At 38.8% G+C, this 22,437-nt stretch overlaps 1 protein-coding gene and 1 pseudogene across 7 annotated transcripts in view; one reads left to right on the plus strand and one right to left on the minus strand.

Moving 5' to 3' along the window:
* Positions 1 to 690: 690 nt before the first annotated feature.
* The window catches only part of LOC126631712 (serine carboxypeptidase-like 45), a 70,674-nt gene continuing 48,927 nt past the window's right edge, over positions 691 to 22,437 (plus strand). Inside the window, exons 1-11 of one of the 7 annotated variants that reach the window (XM_050301845.1) lie at positions 702 to 1,038; positions 2,260 to 2,506; positions 2,699 to 2,800; positions 2,935 to 3,030; positions 3,137 to 3,229; positions 3,345 to 3,415; positions 3,504 to 3,785; positions 3,871 to 3,986; positions 4,169 to 4,267; positions 4,371 to 4,488; positions 4,581 to 5,054. In XM_050301845.1, coding sequence (XP_050157802.1) covers positions 1,036 to 1,038; positions 2,260 to 2,506; positions 2,699 to 2,800; positions 2,935 to 3,030; positions 3,137 to 3,229; positions 3,345 to 3,415; positions 3,504 to 3,785; positions 3,871 to 3,986; positions 4,169 to 4,267; positions 4,371 to 4,488; positions 4,581 to 4,739 — 1,386 coding nt within the window. In that variant the 5' untranslated portion in view covers positions 702 to 1,035 and the 3' untranslated portion in view covers positions 4,740 to 5,054. Of the gene's footprint in view, positions 2,507 to 2,698; positions 2,801 to 2,934; positions 3,031 to 3,136; positions 3,230 to 3,344; positions 3,416 to 3,503; positions 3,786 to 3,870; positions 3,987 to 4,168; positions 4,268 to 4,370; positions 4,489 to 4,580; positions 5,055 to 6,093; positions 6,433 to 7,125; positions 7,228 to 7,373; positions 7,470 to 7,599; positions 7,693 to 7,807; positions 7,879 to 7,966; positions 8,249 to 8,333; positions 8,450 to 8,620; positions 8,720 to 8,822; positions 8,941 to 9,031; positions 9,487 to 12,671; positions 12,790 to 12,881; positions 13,226 to 22,437 lie in introns of those variants that run through there. The other 6 variants (XM_050301843.1, XM_050301844.1, XM_050301842.1 and 3 more) reach the window with 6 other exon arrangements.
* On the minus strand, positions 16,065 to 17,114 carry LOC126632483 (uncharacterized; annotated as a pseudogene).

A 22,437-nucleotide genomic window follows, 5' to 3' on the forward strand; every position in this document is an offset into this window, starting at 1 on the left:
GCAGATTACCGAAAGCATGAGAGATGACGTTTTTCCAACAAGTAAAGGATGCGTTGAGTTTTTTCCAACGACCTTGAAGACCTTGACTAGTTCTGGTGTCTTTTCCATGTACATCGCAAAACGCTTTCGTAATTTTACTATACATTTCTCGTTTATCCATATCATTACCCGTAATTGGGTCATGAGTAGTGTGAACCCATTCACACAACGTTACATCTTCAGTGAGCTTCCACGAAGTCATTTTTTTCTCTCAAAGTGTACAAAATATTGAAATGTAGAAAGCGTAGAAAGTGTAGAAAATATTGAAATGTGGTGTAAGGTGGAAGATAAGGGTTATGTATTTATAGGAAAAAAAATTAAATTTTTTTAAATTTTTCTGTATTTTAAATTTTTTTTTCATAATTTATGACCGTTGATATGTGATTGGACGGTCCAGTTTAAAAGTGAAATTCAAATTGTTTTTACCGTTGGAAATCCAACGGCATAGAGTGGGCTATGTCGCCTAGCCCGGGTGCCATTTGAGTGCGCATGTCAACAGGCCCCGCCTCTGATTTCTTGTCTCTTACTCGCGCCCACACGCGCGTGAAGGCCACGCGCCAGCGCAAAAATGCAAATGGGCCGGTCCCTTGGTCAGTCGATTTTAGGCTGGCCTGAAGACTGGATTGGGCTAGATGCCGGTTTATTCCAAGGGCTGGAGTGGATTGGCTGAGTCCCAGCCTGTTTTTTCCACTGGGTGCCGGCCTCTTTTGCTTCCGGTGGAAGTGCTCTGAGCTCTTGGACAATTCGTCTTACACGCTCTTGGACAATTTGTCACTCGTCGCACTCGATAAAATTGGGGCTGGGCAAAAAATCCCTATTGGTCCTTAGTTGCCACTCGTCGCACTCGATGCCTATCAAATATCTGAGAATTGAATTCTTCCGACTCTCACTTTTCTCACTCCGTCTCTCTCAGTCGCCGGCCGTCCACTCCTCCTCCTCTCCAATCTCTCTCACGGTCTCACCTCCACCACAACCATCGTGACTTCGTCTTCTCTCATGGTAAGTCAATTTCTTGAATTTGTTTGCATTTTATAAAATTAGGGTTTTAATTTTTAGATTCAAATTGGGATTGGAATTGAGGGTTTCTCTGAAATTGTAAGATTAGGGTTTTAATTTGTCGCTGGATTTTGTAGTTTTGATGTAGTTAACCTCAATCTTTAACACTAATGTAATTGGGATTGGAATTGGGGGTTTCTCTGAAATTGGGGTTTTCTCTGAATTTGTTTGCATTTGAACTTGGGGGTTTCTCTGAAATTGGGGGTCTTTAACATTGTAATCCTTCCGTTGTTTTACCATCGCCATATTGGATGATACTATCGATTGCTTTTATTAATGGGATGAAAATGATCCCAATCTGTCTAGCTTCAATTGAAAAGAACTGGTTCAATTTGGATTCTGTACGGGTCATCAAACTAAATACTATCGATTCGATTCTGTGTTCTTACTTGTTCATCAAACGTACGGGGTGGCTGTTGGACCCTTGCTGCGTCTCGAAGGGGTAATTGCTTTTATTTTATATGAATTGAACTTATTAGTTATTAAGGCATTTAGTTTGATGTTTGCTATTACATTTGGATTTTATTAATGCCATAAGGCTTTGACTTGAACTTTGATTTTTCATTTTGGTTTGTACTAATGCATTTACTTGAACTTTGTTGTTGGATTGAATTTTGTATGCTCAGATTAGTCATGTAGCAGGCTAGCAGAAGGGAGAACTCAATTTTTGTTGCATCTATATGCTCAGATTAGTCAGATTAGTCTGACTTTTGCTTTTGTTAATTTTGGGATGGATGTTTTCACTATATCCATCATCTCAGAAGCAGGGAGACTCTGTTGGTATGGATAAGCTGAACAATTTAGTCATGTGCACTGTGCACTTTGTTAATTTTGGGCCAAAAACTGATTTGGGCATTTTTTTTCACAAAAACTGAAAAACACTAAAACAGGCCTTGTTCCTTAAAGGCCCATAACCGAACCAAACCTATACCTAGACCTAACCGAACCGAACCTATTAGGTTCTGTACTAAGTCGGTACAACCATTCATACCGTACTGAACCGTACCAAAATTTTACTATGGGTTCGGTTTCGGTACCATCTCGGTACCGAACCGTGCCCAGGCCTAGATAAAATCGAGATAAGATCCTTATATACTTGTACCATCCCACACCACAATTCATATGTGAAGCTCCCTCCCTCTCTCTCTCTCTCTCGTGATGCAGCTTCGACGATGGAGTATCGTCATCGTCGCCGCAGTCTTTGCAACTGTCATCCAAGCGTTTTCCAAGGCAAACTCCCTCCAAGAAGCGGATAAATTCACAAGGTTGCCAGGTCAACCACAAGTCAACTTCCAGCAATATGCAGGATATGTAACTGTGGATGAAAAGCAAGAGAGATCTCTTTTTTACTACTTTGTTGAAGCACAAACTAATCCTGCTTCCAAGCCTCTTGTTCTTTGGCTCAATGGAGGTGAGCTTCCATCGAAATCCAGTATCAAGTAATATAATCCCTACCGGAAACATTTTACATGTTATTTGTTTTTGTTATTCATACTGTTTCAGCCAACTTAGTGACGCTTGCGTCTGCAACATTTTATACATTATTGAATGTGTGTTACATAGTACGAACCAAATAATTGAGCTTTGTGACTTTTAATTGAAGGTCCTGGTTGTTCATCAGTTGGAGTTGGAGCTTTCAACGAGAACGGACCTTTTCAACCAAGCGGAGACATTTTACTCAAGAACGATTTTAGTTGGAATAGAGGTGATTAATCCATTAAATTACTCTTTAAGTGATCACAATTGTGTCACTGTAATTGTTAATTAGCTTCTGATCTGGATTATTCACGTAATGTTGATACTAATTATGATGGATTTTCTCGTGTTTAATCTTTTCAGAAGCAAATATGCTGTACTTGGAGTCACCTGCAGGAGTTGGCTTTTCCTACTCAGCAAACAAATCATTTTATGGCTACATGAACGACGATATCACAGGTTTTCATTTCACATGACTTTCTCAATCCTCATTCAACCAACAAAATATAACCCGAAAATAGTAAACATGTACATTCTGGTCATGTTCCGATTCTCTTCTTTGTAGCACGAGATAATATCGAGTTCCTTCAGCGCTGGTTCGACAAATTCCCTGAGTATAAAAATAGGGATTTCTTTATCACAGGAGAGAGCTATGCAGGTAACATCATTTACTTGTAAACACCATCATTTTCTATCAGTAATGACCAATTAGAAAACTCGAAAGGTACAAACTTACGACGTGCTTCTAAAAAATTCCATTCTGTCACTGCCAGGCCACTATGTTCCACAGCTTGCACAACTCATTATCCAATCAAAACTGAAGTTCAATCTGAAAGCAATAGCAGTAAGCAAATGAGAATCGAAAAAGTGAAGTAACTTTGGAGTTGGTGTTTTCGAAGAAGATGTCACGCTTGAGCTTTTTTTGCTTGCAGATTGGCAATCCTCTTTTAGAATTCAATTCTGATAAAAACGCACAAGCAGAGTACTGGTGGTCTCATGGATTAATATCGGATGCGACCTTCGAAAATTTGACTTCAGTCTGTAACTTTTCTGAAATTGTTAGACAGATAGACATTCGTGGTGGTCCGCTTAGCCCTGCTTGTGATGCAGTAGCGAACCAATTTGAAAGTGAAGTCCCTGACCATGTGATCAACCAATATGACGTTACTCGCAATGTCTGTTTATCATCGGTCAAGGCTCAATCTTTCCAACTGGTAAGCCTTGGTATTTTCTCCTTTCATTTCTTTCAATTTCTCTATGTTAATATACAAACTTCCAACTCACTGATCACATCTGCAGCGAAAAACAGAGAAGATAGATGTCTGTATCGGAGATGAAACAGTTACATACTTAAACCGACCAGATGTACAGGAGGTGCTTCATGCCCGAGTCACAAATTGGACAACTTGCAGCAAGTAATCATCTCATCTCATTTGAATCACTGATGCACATAAACATAGTCGGTTCCGAAGATGAATCAAAACATGAAAAGAGTTCCAATTATATTCCAAACTATTCAAAGATTGAAGAAATGTTCCCTGTGCAGCAATTCTTTTTTGTTTACTGTGCTTCTAACTTTGATTATCCTCTTTTACAGCAGAGTTGTCATCCAGTATGACATGAAAAACCTGGAAACACCGATGCTTCCAGTTTTAGGTGACCTTGTCAAGTCTGGAATTCGGGTTTTAATTTACAGGTGATGAGTCTCACCGTTGTACAAATCAAAACTCTTGCCATCTCTGATAATCTTAGTCTTTTAGAAAGTGTACTTAAAAGTACATCTTACATGTTTTTTACAGTGGAGATCAAGATTCTGCTATTCCACTAATGAGTACACGGACACTGGTGAACGGATTGGCAAAGGACTTGGGGCTACAAACGAATGTGCCTTACAGTGTCTGGGTTCAAGAAAAACAGGTCGGTTCGTGAATATAATATCAGTGGAAAATTCGGACTATCTACTTGTGGTCTTAGCAGTTTTTATCCCTTATAAATTTCTAACTTTTCAGGTTGCTGGATGGACACAAGTATACAGTGACGCTTTATCTTACGCTACCATAAGAGGAGCAGGCCATGAAGCTCCAATTTCGCAGCCAGAGAGATCACTACTTATGTTTGCCTCATTTCTGAGAGGAAAGCCACTGCCAAAAGCCATCACTAAGTACTAACTGACCAAATTGCAGAAATCAAGAAGAAGCATATATATTCATTTCTTACGCGTGAACAAATTGTGAGAAAATCGGACATTTGGAGGAATGACCGGCAACATCCGAATAAAACTTCTCCCATATGTTAAAAAGAGTTTATTTGACACTCCAGCAGAAATCGAAAATGTTCGTCTGAGTTATTAACTTTAAGGATGAGTCCGGTACATGGCACCCAACTCGTCGAATCCACTGGACCTGTGAACAAAATGAGCATGGTTAATAGCCAACTTATACAAAGCGTGTTGTATTTCAAACCAATAACGTACATTTACATCATCTCGCTCGTTCTTACTTCTAATGATACGTATAAACATAACATGTTTAAATTCTTCGATTGTTCACGGCTAAAAAGAGAACCCTTTGCAGGAAAATTTGTACGTGGTACGTTGCATTGAGGCACGCCATATACTCGGTGAGGCAAGATATTCAATCACGATTGGAGATTAAGACTCAGGCCTTTGACAGTTTCCTAATGAAGGTTATGCAGATTATGTTTAATAGGCAACTTATACAAAGCGCCATGTATTTCAAACCAATAACATACATCGATGTCCTCTCGCTAGTTCTTACTTCTTATGATGATGCATAATAACATAACCTGTTTCAATTCTTAGATTGTTCGCTGCTAAAACAGAACCCCTTGCAGGAAAATTTGTACGTGTCACTTTGCATTGAGGCACACCATATACTCGGTGAGGCAAGATATTCGATCACCATTGGAGGATACGATTCAGGCCTTTGACAATTTCCCAATGACAGTTATGCAGATTATGTTTGTTTTCCTCTTTTGAGAACCCTTTAGGTTTATTTTCCTCTTTCAAGAGAACCCTTTAGATTTATTTTCCTCTTTCGAGAACCCTTTAGGTTTATTTTCCTGTGTTTCTAGCAAGACTGTAATTTGTAGTGAAATAAGAGAGGGAGGTGTGCAAGATAAATTTATCAAGAACGAAGTAGTATTCATCGGATTCTTCGATTCCATGACTCAAGTAGTAGTACTAGTAGTAGTAGAATTCACCTTTTTAATTTTCGGCTGTCGGATCGAATGAATTGAAGAAAATCAACGGACATAAATTATCAAGGTTCTGTGAGAAGTAAAATGAAGTGTGTGGATAGCACACCCCATAAATAAATTCAGATTCGAATTCGACCCGTTTACCCGTACTAGTAGTTGTTGGTGACACTGGACCACTATATGTATTCTCTTGCATTATTTGAATCTGAACCGTCCATGAGAAATCATACGGCGTATGTACCCGTAGTCTTACGAGTATTTCAGATAACAACTTAGCTAGCTGGTACCAGATAAAATCGAGAAAAAATCTTTATATTGTACCATCCCACACCACAATTCATATGTGAAGCTCGCTGCCTCTCTCTCTCTCTCTCTCCCCCTCTCTCATGATGCAGCCTCGACGAGGGAGTGTCGTCGTCGTCGCCGTAGTCTTTGCAACTGTCATCCAAGCGTTTTCCACGGCACACTCCTTCCAAGAAGCTGATAAAATCACAAGGTTGCCTGGTCAACCACAGGTCAACTTCCAGCAACATGCAGGATATGTAACTGTGGATGAAAAGCAAGAGAGATCTCTTTTTTACTACTTTGTTGAAGCACAAACTGATCCTGCTTCAAAGCCTCTTGTTCTTTGGCTCAATGGAGGTGAGCTTCCATCCAAATCCAATTTCAAATATAATCCCTACGGGAAAAATTTCATGCGTTGTTTGTTTTTGCTCTTACACCATTGTTCTAAAAATCTCCGGCCTAATGCCGTTTAGGCGTTAGGCGGTTAGTCATCGTCCCGATTAATGCCTAGGCATTTGAAAATTAAGAAATTGTGCCTAAACCTGCTGAGGCACCCTCCTAGCCCGTCCAGACCCGTCTAGGCACCCACTTAGTTGCGACTCACTTAGACAGAAAATAGATAACTTTCATTTTGTATTTTATTTTTTTCAATAAATTGTAAGAGACTTGCTGAATAGTTAAATACACATTATATGCTTGTTCCCCATGTTTTCGTTATGTTCCAATACTTCATAATATATATGTCAATCTATTTTGTAGTTTATGATGAAATTATATATATTTTAAGTATAAACAAACACTTATTTACACGAAATATAACAGATTTACTTAAATCCGCCTAGTCCACCTAAGCGCCCGCCTAGACCCCGTCTAGGCGCTAGGTCCCAACCCGCCGCCCGACTAACGCCTAGCGTCTTTTAGAACCTTGGCTCTTACTGCTTCAGCCAACTTAGTGACGCCTATTTTTGTAACATTTTATACATTGATGAATACGTGTTGCGTAGTACAATTACAAACCAAATAACTGAGCTTTGTGAGTTTAAAGTGAAGGTCCTGGTTGTTCATCTGTTGGAGTTGGAGCTTTCAACGAGAACGGACCTTTTCAACCAAGCGGAGACATTTTACTCAAGAACGATTTTAGTTGGAATAGAGGTAATTAATCCATTAAATTAGTCTTTAAGTGATCACAATTGTATCACATTCGTTCTTAATTAGATTCTGCTCCCGATTATTCACGTAACATTGATAGTTTGATACTAATTACGATGGATTTTCTCCTGTTCATATAATCTTTGCAGAAGCAAATATGCTATACTTGGAGTCACCTGCAGGAGTAGGCTTCTCCTACTCAGCAAACAAATCATTCTATGGCTTCGTGAACGACGATATCACAGGTTTTCGCTTCACATGACTTCCTCAATCCTCATTCAACCAACAAAATATAACCCGAAATTATATCACAGGTTTTCGCTTCACAGGTTTTCGCTGTACATTCTGATCATGTTCCGATTCTCTTCTTTGTAGCACGAGATAATATCGAGTTCCTTCAGCGCTGGTTCGACAAATTCCCCGAGTATAAAAATAGGGATTTCTTTATCACAGGAGAGAGCTATGCAGGTAATATAATTTACTTGTAAACACCATCATTTTCTATAACTAATGACCAATTAGAAAACTCGAAAGGTACAAACTTATGACGTGCTTCTAAAAAATTCCATTCTGTCACTGCCAGGCCACTATGTTCCACAGCTTGCACAACTCATTATCCAATCAAAACTGAAGTTCAATCTGAAAGCAGTGGCAGTAAGCAAACGAGAATCGAAAAAGCGAAGTGACTTTGGAGTTGATGTTTTCGACTAAGATGTCACGCTTGAGCTTTTTTTGCTTGCAGATTGGCAATCCTCTTTTCGAATTCAATACTGATATCAACTCACGAGCAGAGTACTGGTGGTCTCATGGATTAATATCAGATGCGACCTTCGAAAATTTGACTTCAGTCTGCAACTATTCTGAAATTTTTAGACAGGAGGTAATTCGTGGTGGTCCACTTAGCCCTGCTTGTGATGCAGTAGCGAACCAATTTGAAAGAGAAGTCCCTGGACATTTGATCGACCAATATGACGTTACTCTCGATGTCTGTTTATCATCCGTCGAAGCTCAATCTTTCCAACTGGTAAGCCTTGGTATTTTCTCCTTTCATTTATTTCGAATTCTCTACGTTAATATTCAAACTTCCAACTCGCTGATCACATCTGCAGCAAAAAACAGCGAAGATAGATGTCTGTATCGAAGATGAAACAGTTTCATACTTAAACCGACCAGATGTACAGGAGGCGCTTCATGCCCGAGTCACAAATTGGACAATTTGCAGCAAGTAATCATCTCATCTCATTTGAATCACTGGTGCACATAAACGTAGTAGGTTCCGAAGATGAATCAAAACATGAAAAGAATTCCACTTATATTCCAAATTATTCAAAGATCGAAGAAATGTTCCTTCTTTTTTGTTTACTGTGCTTCTAAATTTGATTATCGTCTTTTACAGCGGAGGTGTCCTTGAGTATGACATGAAAAACCATGAAATACCGATGCTTCCAGTTTTAGGTGACCTTGTCAAGTCTGGAATTCGGGTTTTGATTTACAGGTGATGAGTCTCACCATTGTACAAATCAAAACTCTTGCCATCTTCGATAATCTTAGTCTTTTAGAAATTGTTCTTAAAAGTTCATCTTACATGTTTTCCACAGTGGTGATCAAGATTCTATTATTCCACTAACGAGTACACGGACACTGGTGAACGGATTGGCAAGGGACTTGGGGCTACAAACGAACGTGCCTTACAGAGTCTGGGTTCAAGAAAAACAGGTCGGTTCGTGAATATAATAACAGTGGAAAATTCGGACTATCTACCTGTCGTCTTAGCAGTTTCATCCCTTATAAATATTTAACTTTTCAGGTTGCTGGATGGACACAAGTATACAGTGACGCTTTATCTTACGCTACCATAAGAGGAGCAGGCCATGAAGCTCCAATTTCGCAGCCAAAGAGATCACTACTTCTGTTTACCTCATTTCTGAGAGGAAAGCCACTGCCAAAAGCCTTAAGTACTAACTGATCAAATTGCAGAAATCAAGAAGAAACATATATATTCATTTCTTACGCAGAATTATTGAGTGAACAAATTGCAAGGTTTTAAAAGACGTTAAACGCTAGTCGGGCGGCGGACTAGGCAGATTTTAGTAAATCTACTATATTTCATGTAAATAAGTGTGTTTATACCAATGTATTAAAAGAGTGAGGCATAGGCGAGGCGTCCGAGGGATAGCCTGACCTAGGAGACCTAAATTTTTAAATATATATACTGAGCATACACATATATTATATTAAAAAAAGAATATTATTAATCAATAATCACCCTGTGCACACACATATATTATAAATATATATACACACATATATATACAAATATTATATATATATAATAGAGGATGAAAAACACAATGAGTACACATATAACAATGCATGCAGACAACACACACATCCATTGTATAAAAAAATAAAAATCAGAAAAAAAAAGTCAGAGAGACGATAGTGTAAGGAAGAGGTATAAGGTAGTTAAAACCCTACCCAAAATTTGGGTTTGGGAGTTTGAAAAAAAAAACCCCTGAGGCGTGTAACAACCCGTCCCGGGATTTGCGGAACAAAAAGGGTATTTTTGTATTTTCACTAAGTTTGGGGATATTTTCCTTTTAAAAATGGTTTTTGGGTCTTAAATGGTGTGCCCAAGGGGCCCACCCTTGATTTATCCCCCGGTTCCCTCCCCCTTTCCTTTCTTTTGTTTCTGATTTTTATAACTCTTTCTTTCCTTCAGCTCTCTCCCCTTTTCTCTCCCTCTCGAGCTCATCTCTCTCTCAGACTCTTTCCCGATCGACACTCACACACACACCCAGTCACCCCCACACCCAAGGAGACTTCGACGACGGCACCACCCTTTGATCCCGCTCCCTCTCTCCTTCTCACCACGGTGCAAATATTCCCCGACGAGTTATCGTCGTTTTCGACGAAGGTAGGTCAAAACACCCGTCACTTTCGAGGCAATTTCTGGCCAAACCACAGCGATTTGGTTGGCATGCAAGGTATCAATTTCTTCGTCTCGCTAAGTACTACAACTTTCCTTTTTATTTCACCCAATTTCGTTGAGTATTAAAGAAGTTATACTCATTTGAATCTTACCCAGTTTCTGGCGACCTCCGAAGCATTCGAGGTGTTTTTCGGCCAAACCACGGTGGGTTAGACGTTGGGTGAGGTACCATTCTCTTTGTCTCGTCGAGAGCTATGATTTCCGTTTTTTAATCACTCGATTTCGTTGAGTATTGACAAAGTTGTTAACGTTTAAAGTTTGTTCAGTTTTCCGGCCGAATTCCGGCCTTCTCCTTCCTTTGGGTCCAGCGACCCATGTTTTGAACTCAGGCCAGGCTTTCAAGCCCAAAGCCTCTTCGAACCAGGCCCTTTGGGGTTGTGTAAAACATGGGCCTTTGGCCCGTTGCCACTAAAGCCCAAACCCTTTTCCTTTTATTTGGTTTAAACCCCAAAACCCTTGTACATAAGCCTTTGGGCCATTCAACCTAACCCAAAAACCCCTTATAACCCATCCCTTAGGGCAGCCCAACTCATGTCCCTTTAACCTTTTATCCCAGGCCCTTGGGCCGGCCTACCAAGCCCAGCCTAATCTGGTGGAATATTCTGAGGAATATTCTTGAAATATTCTTTTGTTGACTTTTCAAAATTAATCGGGACCCTTCTTAGGATAATTCGACAACCTGAATCCGTTTCTAACGTCTGTTTTTCCAAATTCAATTGCTATTATATAGTTTTATTAATTGGACCATTTATGTGCTTAGGGACAATTATTTGTGGCGTTTCCGTCTTCGCTAGTTACCTGGCTCTTAAGTGGCTAAGTACTGTAAGTGGATCCCTTCTAAAAATGCATGTTTTGATAATAGAAATGTATACATGAAAAGCATTATTTAATGATTATGTTCTATGAAACGTTTTGCTAGATAACATGCTTACTGAGGCTAGTTTAAATTATTACTAGTTTTCTTATAACCCGTGTTCTTATAGAATATCTGATGGATGATGATATGATATTTAGAACATGTTTAGAACACCTCTTTATAGTATAGATGATGGATGACTTTATACTATGATGTTGCTTTTCAATATATATATGTTCAATGGTTTTGTACTTACCTAGTGGTCCTTTCCGCTACAGGACGTAGGAATAGATTCTGGTCCATCCTGGGCGACGATTTGGTGTTGGCATAGGGCCTGGAGTGTGTTTCCTCTGGCTATTTAGCACAGGAACAGGGAGCCGGCATGGGGCCTGGGGGTTATTGGACATTCACTAGTGATTATTATATATACAAGTTATGATTTGAGACTTTGCACGGCATGCTAGGTTTTAGAAAACCTATGTTTATCATGATATATATGTGTTTTCATAAAACATGGGGGTTTAGTACGTTGATAACTGTTTTAGTATATATATATCAACTTGGTCCACTCATGTTTGTTTTGCGCCCCCTTCAGGACTTAGAATCGAGGCATACAATCCCGACGTCCAGACACTTCCGCATCGGCATCTTCGAGTCCTCTTGGTGTAGGGCCCATTCCTTTGTTTATTCAATTTTTATATAAATTCCTTTAGTATTCTAGATTAGATGTGTGTTCTGAACACGTTCCTGAAATGCATATTCATTATCTTTATATTTATAAGTCTTATTTATTCCTTGGTTCTCAGCATTTGCATTCAATAAATGACTTTCGTCACCCTCGGTGTCGGCCAGCACGTGCCTATCCTGGTGTTCGAGGAATATCGGGATCAGGGTGTGTCAGCGCGCCTAGGCAGCTCCGGCAACGCCTTCCGCCCACTCCCTCAAAACAGAGGCGGCAACCCTCACGCCCAGCCTCAGAGGACACCTAGGCGTGCCCTGAGGCGAGCCTTTTAAAACACTGGTTTATACTTAAAATATATGTAATTTCATCAAAAACTACATAATAGAATGACATATATATTATGAAGTATTGTAACATAATGAAAACATAGGGAACAAGCATGTAATGTGTGTTTATTTAAGCATTCAACAAGTCTCTTACAATTTATTGAAAAGAGTAAAATGTAAAATGAAAGTTATCTATTTTCTTCTTAGTGAGTCGCAACCTAGACGGGTGCCTAGGTGGGTCTGGGCGAGCTAGGTAGGTGCCTAGGCTGTTTAGGCAGGTGCTTTAGCAGGTCTAGGCACCCTTTCTTAATTTTCAAATGCTTGGGCATTAATCGGGCAGTGACCAGCCACCTAGCGTCTAGGTGGCGCAAGGCGAGGATTTTTAGAACAATGACAAATTGTGAGAAAATAGGTATACTCATGAGAACAAGAATGTCAGTTTTAATAGGTGAACTTGTCAAGTCTAGAATTCGGGTTTTGATTTACAGGTGATGAGTCTCACCATTGTACAAATCAAAACTCTTTCCATCTTCGATAATCCTAGTCTTTTAGAAATTGTCCTTAAAAGTTTATCTTACATGTTTTCCACAGTGGTGATCAAGATTCTATTATTCCACTAACGAGTACACGGACACTGGTGAACGGATTGGCAAGGCACTTGGGGCTACAAACGAATGTGGCTTACAGAGTCTGGTTTGAAGAAAAACAGGTCGGTTCGTGAATATAATATCAGTGGAAAATTCGGACTATCTACTTGTGGTCTTAGCGGTTTTTATCCTTTATAAATTTTTATCTTTTCAGGTTGCTGGATGGACACAAGTATACAGTGACGCTTTATCTTACGCTACCATAAGAGGAGCAGGCCATAAAGCTCCAATTTCACAGCCAGATAGATCATTATTTCTATTTACCTCATTTCTGACAGGAATGCCATTGTCAAAAGCCTGAAGTACTGACACAAACTGCAGAAATCAAGAAGAAACATATCTATTCATTTCTTACAATGAATAATTGAGTGAACAAATTGTAAGAAAATCGGTAACTCATGAGAACAAGAATGTCAGTTTTAATTAGCGCTTTTTCTCGGCATCAATAAAGACATTCGGAGGAATGACAGGCAACATCCGAATAAAACTTCTTCCATATGTTAAAAAGAGTATAAGTGACACTCCAACAGAAATCGAAATTGTACGTCTGAGTTGTTATCAACTTTAAGGATGAGTCTAGTACATGGTACCCAACTCGTCAAATCCGCTAGACTCGTGAACAAAATGGGCATGGTTAATAGCCAACTTATACAAAGCGCGTTGTATTTCAAACCAATAAGATACATCGATGTCCTCTCGCTAGTTCTTACGTCTTATGATGCATAATAAAATAACATGTTTAAATTCTTAGATTGTTCGCTGCTAAAACAGAACCCTTTGCAGGAAAATTTGTACATGTCACTTTGCATTGAGGCACACCATATACTTGGTGAGGCAAGATATTCGATCACCATTGGAGGATAAAACTCTGGGCTTTGACAATCTCCTAATGAAAGTTATGTAGATTATGGTTACTTTCCTCTTTCGAGAACCCCTTAGGTTTATTTTCCTGTGTTTCTAGTGTTGTACTTTTATGTGCAAACGGAAGTGAATTCTAACAAAGTACCAATATCAACGTCGTAAGTGAAAGTTAAAACAAACAATCTCAAACTAACATAAGAGATTAACGTGGTTCGGCGTAAAGCCTACATCCACGAGCGAAGCACGGCAATGAATTTCACTAAACAAACGGAGATTACAAAATAGTGTTTAAACTCTCACAACCCAAATCCCACAAATTACAAACCCTAAACCAAATGAGTAAAGAACCCAAACAAACGGAGAAGATTCTCCCAAATTGCTCTCTAACTCACAAACTCACAAATTGACTCTCACCAAATTTGCCAAACGAATGAGCCATGAATTTGCCACACATTCATCACTCCAAACGGTGACCTCCACCCAAAACCAAACTAGAGAAAAGCTCTCTAAACCATGATGAGGCACACTAAATACACTAACCCTAAGGTTCTATTTATAGTGTATAGGACTTAGGTTACAATAAGAATCCTAATAGGAAATAAATCCAAATCCTAATCAAATGGGTAATTAACAAAATCTCTCCACCTAGGAAACCAACTAGGAAGTCAAATCCAAACCCAAATAGGACACCAAAACCAAATAGGTAACACAAACCTAATTTATTGCATCATCCTAATTTTGAGCTAAAAACCCAACATCTAGCAAGACTGTAATTTGTAGTGAAATAAGAGAGGGAGGAGTGCAAGATAAATTTATCAAGAACGAAAGCATAACCAAAGTAACTGACTTCCAACAATGAATTAATTAAATTAAAATTACATTGCTAATCTCTAAACAAAACAATAGCAAGGCGAATATTGTTCATAGCCAAACGGTAAATCAAGAGTTAAACCAATCAAACCAAAAAATTAGTAGAAGACTAGAAGTTCGATAACCAAGGATTCGAGATGGTGTCCTTGGTTAAATCTTCTTCTGTAATTCTGAGTTCAAAATCCTCGCACTTGGCAGCATTGGACATTTCACAGGCAATGGAGGCTTCAATTCCATGGCTGAAGTACTAGCAGTAGAAGTAGTATTCATCGGATTCTTCGATTCCATGACTGAAGTAGTAGTACTAGTAGTAGTAGAGTTCACCGGATTCTTATTAAAACCACCCCATTGGGCCAATTCATGACCTAATGCGCTATGAATAAATGGATTTACAGGGTCCTGAGAGGGGGGCATCTGCACATCAAAATACACAGGGTTCAAGCATCGCAGTGTTTTGCTTGAGCTTGAGTGAGTTCGGGATAAATTTTGATTTTGTTTCACAGCATAATATCTTTCCATGGAATCAATCTCCAATGTCGATGCCTATATCTTGGCTTCGAGTGAAGCAATGGGTTTAATCAATTCATCTTCTGAAAATAGGTCAATTCGAGCATCCCATGTTGGGTACTCTGAAATGTGCTTATTGCCCGGTTTTTGAAGCTTGGGATCGACATGATCATCATCATCACCATCACCATCATCACAACCATCACCACCATCACTGTGATCACCATCATCATCGTCAGCATCTTTCTTCATCTTGGCTTCATAGAAATCAGACAAACAGAAGCTTCTCTTTAGGAAATCAGGGGCAGCAGCATCCTTGGAAGCCTTGTACCTGCCAAGAATGCGATTGAATTCAACTAGATCTTGCGGCCACGTCTCCGGCTGAATTCGACCCGTTTACCGGTACTAGTAGTTGTTGGTGACACTGGACCACTATCCGTATTCTCTTGCATGATTTGAATCTGAACCGTCCAAGAGAAATTGTATGGCGTATGTACCCGTAGTCTTACGAGTATTTCAGAGAATCTTAACGGATACATAATTTGTCTTCTAGATGACTATTCATTCATCATACAAAACGCATATTTTAGAAAACCTTATCGGAGTAGTTTTATTTCTCTGATTACTACACGTCTCTCGCATTGCCATTGACTAAGTAAAGAAAATCTGGGTTGGAAGCATTCCAATTTGGATTGGCCCAAGCCTTCCACATTTGGTAGTTCTTAGCCTTTGTGCAAATGAGCTTCACAGTGCCATTTCTGATGAACTCTGTAGTCTCACAATTCTCCAAATTTTGGACCTTGAAGATGATACCAAGATGTGTCCAAAATTTGACATCCATGGCCACTACCTTTTCAAGCGAAGGAGATACCAGTACTGAATCTACATAGAGAATGCATTTTTGGGGACCAAAGCTAGAGAAGTGAAATATAACACAATGCTTGGTTTGATAATCAACTTGGACCTTTCAAGCAACATGATATTTGAAGAAATCCCTACAGAGCTGACCAACCTCATTTGCTTGCAATCGTTGAACTTATCCAATAATCTTCACACGGGAAGAATCCCTTCCAAGATCAATCATATGGGATCATTAGAATCACTTGATTACTACGCGAACCAACTTTCTGGTGAAATATCTCCAAGCATCCTGAATTTGACGTTTCACAGCGTAATATCTTTCCATGGAATCAAAATACACGGGGTTCAAGCATCGCAATGTTTTTCTTGAGCTTGAGTGAGTTCGGGATAAATTTTGATTTTGTTTCACAGCATAATATCTTTCCAATCTCCAGTGTCGATGCCTGTATCTTGGCTTCGAGTGAAGCAATGAATTTAATCAATTCATCTTTTGAAAATAGGTCAATTCGAGCATCCCATGTTGGGTACTTATTCTCGGAAATGTGCTTATTGCCCGATTTTTGAAGCTTGGGATCGACATGATCATTATCATCACCATCATCATCATCACTACCATCACCATCATCACTATCATCACCATCATCACTATGATCACCATCATCACTGTCAGCATCTTTCTTCATCTTGGCCTCATAAAAATCAGACAAATGAAATCTTCTCTTTAGGAAACCAGGGGCAGCAGCATCTTTGGAAGCCTTGTACCTGCCGAGAATACAATTGAATTCAACTGGATCTTGCGGCCACGTCTCCGGCTGAATTCGACCTATTTATCGGTACTAGTAGTTGTTGGTGACACTGAACCATTATCAGTATTCTTTTGCATTATTTGAATCTGAACCGTCCATGAGAAATCGTATGGCGTATGTACCCGTAGTCTTACGAGTATTTCAGAGAACAAGTATTTCAAAGAATCTTAACAGATACATAATTTGTCTTCTGGATGACTATTCATTCATCACACAAAACACATATATTAGAAAACCTTATCGGAGTAGTTTTATTTCTCTAATTACTACGCGTCTCTCGCATTGCCATTCACTAAGTAAAGAAAATCTGGGTTGGAAGCATTCCAATTTGGATTGGCCCAAGCCTTCCACATTTGGTAGTTCTTAGCCTTTGTGCAAATGAGCTTCACAGTGCCATTTCTGAGGAACTCTGTAGTCTCATAATTCTCCAAATTTTGGACCTTGAAGACGATACCAAGATGTTTCCAAAATATGACATCCATGGCAACTACCTTTTCAAGCGAAGGAGATACCAGTACCGAATCTACATAGAGAATGCATTTTTGGGAACCAAAGCTAGAGAAGTGAAATATAACATAGTGCTTGGTTTGATAATGAGCTTGGACCTTTCAAGCAACATGATATTTGAAGAAATCCCTAAAGAGCTGACCAGCCTCATTTGTTTGCAATCGTTGAACTTATCTAATAATCTTCACACGGGAAGAATCCCTTCCAAGATCAATGATATGGGATCATTAGAATCACTTGATTACTACGAGAACCAACTTTCTGGTGAAATATCTCCAAGCATCTCGAATTTGACATTTCTCAATTATCTGAATTTGTCCTATAACAATATGATAGCGTAGATGCCGAAAAGCACTCAACTTCAAAGCTTTGATCTGTCCAGTTATGCTGGCAATAAACTTTGTGAAGCTCCATTGGAAGATCGTTGTAGTACAAATGAGGCCATGCCATCAATAGGTTCTAACTTCTATCTAATGAGAAACACATAGCAGGTCATTTACTTGATGATGGTGGATTTTATCTAAGCTTGGGGCTTGGACTTGCATTCGGGTTTTCGATTGTTCTTAGTTTCACTGACTCTAATGTGCCATATAGCAATGTATTTTCTCGATTCCAATCTTGACGAAAACACGTGTTGCTAAGGCCATTCATTCATTCATTGTTTCTGTTGCTAGAAAGGCCTCGTAGCCACCGTGACGTTCAACGCAAAGCTAATATCTTTAGGTGGTTTTTGTTAAGGCGGTGTTTCGACGAGTAAGGTAAATGATATTGAATCCGACAAGAGGAAAAAGAGAAGCAAATAAACAAAGGCCACTACAACAAAAATGGGCTATGGATACGAAATTGAGGACACAAATGAGGAGTTTGTGTCCCTTTGAACACAAATAAGGTGGAACAGTGCACATTTTATAAAGGGCACCAAGTATTGTGCCCAAATGTAAAAAAAGTTGACATAAACACATTATTGGGCACGAAAACCAAGACTTATGTGCCCAAATGTCCATCCAGCTTTCACGTGTCCCTTTAATGTCAGAAATGAAAATTTAATATTAATTTACAAAGACACGATAGCAGTTTTTGTGCCCTCTAATTTAATATATTTAAATAAAAAGTATGTTCTTTGTGTCCTCTACATATTTTCTTTTTTCTATTTCACAATAATAAGATTGTTTATTAATTTCAAACTGACACAATAATATTTTCGTGCCCTTTGTTTTAAATAAAATAAAATTGCCACTCTCTCTTTAGACCAAAAAAATAAAAATAAAATATCTCTCTCTCTCTCTCTCTCTTGTCAATCTTCACTCCTCACACTTCTCAATTCCTTCCTTCCGCCTCTCTTCTCTCTCTTTCCCTTCCTTTTCAACCCCAACATTTCCTCTCAATTTCTCCCTCATCTCCTCTGTCTCTCCTTCTCCCAATCAACCCAAGCCTCTCACCAACCCCGAGCTCTCCTCGTCAACCACAGCCTCACTTAAACTATCCTCCATTTCCTCCTCAATCATCTTCCTCCCTCTCGTATCTTCTCTCTTCCTCTTCTCTTTCACGCAACAGCGCCGCCGTCCACTAGTCACCAACGGCCGTCAAATTATACCTCCATAATCATCTTCCAATCCTCTTTCCAACCCCTAAGTTTGTTTCTACAAATTCGTAACCGAATTTTCTCAATTTCAAATCTAAGAAACGGTGACCGAGGGTTTTCCGGCCAATTTCTGGCCAAGCCTGCTGGAATTGGACCTCGACCTAAGAGGTAAAAATGATCCTCTCCTCGTGGGCTATCCTCTAATGTAAGTGCTTTTCCAAAATAGAAATTTCAGTTTTGGGATCAATTCTAGATTTCAAATTTTAATTCCATTATAGATGTCAATTAGTATTGTATCACATATCTGAAATGTTGTAAATTGCTTCTGTTGATCCCAGATTCAATAATCTGTAATTTTTTTTATAAGATATCTGTATAAGATTTGCTAGTGTGAGTAAGAAATTTAAAGTCCGTTAAAAAAAAAAAAGCAGAACATGAAAATAACGAATAGAGTATTGGTAGTCCATTATGTGGGAATGGTTTTGCATTCGACTATATTTGTCTTGGTTTTTGATGAGTGATGACTATATAATCCATGTGTGCCCGATGAATATTGTAGTCTATTAGCCGAGTGGGTCTTTTAGTCACTAAGATCAAGCATGAAATTATTGATTGCGTTTGAAAATTTGTATGAAATGATTGGTAGGTTTTTTGAATTGTTGATGGAATAAGTCATGGGTTTATGAATTTGGGGTTTATATGTTGTCAGTTTCTGGCGTATTTTGATTTTGTATGCATTGGTATTAATGGTGGGAACTGGAAGACCCATTTCTCTAGTCCAGATGAGCTTGTGTTTAAGAACTGTGATTTAATATGTTGTCAAATTAGATTTGGGAGTTCATGTTGTGGCTTCGAAGTTCAAAGTTCTTCTTGGAGAGGTATTCGTAACACTGTTAAAAACTAAGACTTTTCATTAAAAAAGAAAAGGTTGTGATCTGTTATTTGGGTGTTTTAACTTTCTCTTTGCTGGTGGGGAATTGTTCAGCTGGTGGAAAATGTGTAAAATGCTTTGTGTTATGTTTCTATGAAAATGAGGTTTTTTTATTTATTTTATTCTGGATTTGATAGGCTCTTTTCTTGCTTTAGTTTTCAGTGGGAATAGTTGTGGTTCACGTTTGTCTTTCAGCAACAATGGAATTCTCATTTTTGTTGTTGATTATTTTCTTTCAACCAGTTTTGTTGATGTTCCTTGATCTAGTATTTTTTTTTTGTACTTTACCAATTTTCAGACCGTTAGTGGTACGGCTCTTTGTTTAATTATGCTAGATTTTATGATTGTTAGTGAGTCAAGGAGTGAAGCTGAGATGCTGAGAAAGATCAGTGCATTATTTGAGTATTTTTTGTGGAAACTGGAGAATTTACTTCGAAACATATGAACTTTTTGTAGATCATATCATACATGTGGTAATGTAAAGTCAAAATGAAGATGATAAGATTTATCTATGACGAATTTGAACCTTGAGCAATTAGCCATGTAACCTTATGCAAGGTCTTATGGGACTGAACAACGTAGTAATGCATTTTTAAGTTTTTTGTTTGAAAGTTTTGGTCATTGAACATCACTGGAAATATGTGGTAGTTTCCCCTCTTGTTAGTTGTATGAGCTTCTTTATTTGTTTGTTTTTTTATCTTGAACACTTGTAAACTTATTTTTTTATGAGGATCACTTGTATACTTTCATTATTAATCTTCCGCTTCCATTGTTGGCTGTTTTGGAAGGTTGAGTTGTGATATAAGAATCATCTTTAAGCAAGTGGTGGAAAGGCCCCTCAAGCAAATAAGAGTCCTCCCACATGTATTTCTTTCTTTATCCCTTCATTTTCTTTGCTCTTGTAAATTGTGTGGTTTTTCTTTATCTTTGAATTTGATATTTATTCATGACTTTTGTGAGAGGTTCAAATATTGCACATGTTATCTTCATTAATTCGTTTCTGGAGCAGCGAAGGTTTGATGAAGTGCAAGGCTTGTTGGGGAAGATGCATCTTTCCGAAAATGTTTGTTTTCAAGTCTTTTTGTATTAGAGATAAAATATGTAACATTATAATATATGTTTGTGAGATTGGGAAAGTGAGTTGGTTTCTTGGTTGTAGGCTGTTTTCATTTTATGAAAATTTAAATTTTTACATTTCCTCAATTCAGTTTCAGTTTTTTAAAATTTTTTTTTTAAAAATATTTAATTCATGTTGGCACAATTATAATATAAGTGTCAATATGGCTGGAAAAGTCTTCTGATAAAGTTGTCAGAAACAGGCACAAATAGTGGTCCATTTGTGTTTGCCTCTTTCAGCACCAAACAGTGTATTGTGCCCTTTTGGCAATGGTGACGCCCATAGAGGGCACAGACACAAAGATAGTAGCTGCATTGTTGCTATTGGTCTATGAGCACAATTGTTGGTGCTTTTTGGCCTCAAAGGGCACAAATAATTTATTGTGTGCAGTGCTCATTTTTCTTGTAGTGGGCCTAGCCAAGGCGATAAATTATATGTGTGCATTGTTCCCAAGTTTTATTCAGACAAAAATTGTGTGCGCAGAGCGCAAAATTTTTTATGAGAATATTTGAGTTTATCGTCATTCATGTCGACAAATGTCAAGTAATATGTTGAGTGATGTCAAGACCCCATGCTAAGTGATGTCAACACGACCCGTCAAATGTTGTCAAAATATTTTTATAAAACATTTCGTCAAATACTTTAGGGTTAATCTCAGTTTACTACCCTGAAGTTTTGTGGTGTTTCATACATTCGTTAAGTTTTCCGTTAGAACTTATATTAACTGATGACGTGATGCCCACGTGGACAACAACTGAGCGTCACGTGTCAATATGGACCCACTTCAATATTAAAAAATTAAAAAAATACAAAAATAAAATAAAATCCCAACCCGTCTTCTACCTCCCTCAAGCTCACTCCAACAACAAAAACCAGTCTCCCCCAACCCGCACCCTCCCTTCCTTCTTCCCTCAGATCCAAAACAAAACGTAAACAATTTGAGACCATTATATTACTTGCTTCCATTGCACCTTAAAGCAACGCTCCCAATCAAACGAAAACCAGCAAAAAAGTCTAACTTCCAAAATAAAATGCAACCAAGTTCGGAACTTGTGAAAACCACACCGAAAACCCAATCACGAAAGCTAAAAAACTCCCATTTTCCAATCCCATTATGTAATTTTTCAGATCATCCAAACAAAAACTCAGAAGCAAAAAATAGACAATTGAAGAAAGTAAACTTTTTTCTCTTTACCGAAGTGAGAGTAGGAGTCGAATTAATAGTCAGCGCTGGTCTTGCCATCGGCTTCGACGAAGGAGACCTCCGGCTCGCCATGGAGTCATCGACGACCTTGTTGAGCTCGGGGTCGCACATGGACTCGTCGGGGTTAGAGCTCTAGGGGACGTCTTTTACAGAGGGAAGAAGGAAGGTTAGAGCTCTCGGGGTCGCACATGGACTCGTCGGGGTTGGATCTGAGGGAAGAAGGAAGGGAGGGTGCGGGTTGAGGGATACTGGTTTTGGTGGTGAAAGAAGGTTAGGGGAAAGGGTGCAGGTTGCAGAGGGAAGAAGGAAGGTTGGGGGAGACTAGTTTTGGTGGTTGGAGTGAGCTTGGGGAGACTGGTTTTGGGGGAGAGGGTGCGGGTTGCAGAGGGAAGAAGGAAGGGAGGGGGTTGGGGGAGGTAGAATACGGGTGGGGATTTTATTTTATTTTTAATTTTTTAATATTG

This window comes from Malus sylvestris, chromosome 8, assembly GCF_916048215.2.
Source record: "Malus sylvestris chromosome 8, drMalSylv7.2, whole genome shotgun sequence".
Classification (NCBI taxonomy): Eukaryota; Viridiplantae; Streptophyta; class Magnoliopsida; order Rosales; family Rosaceae; genus Malus; species Malus sylvestris.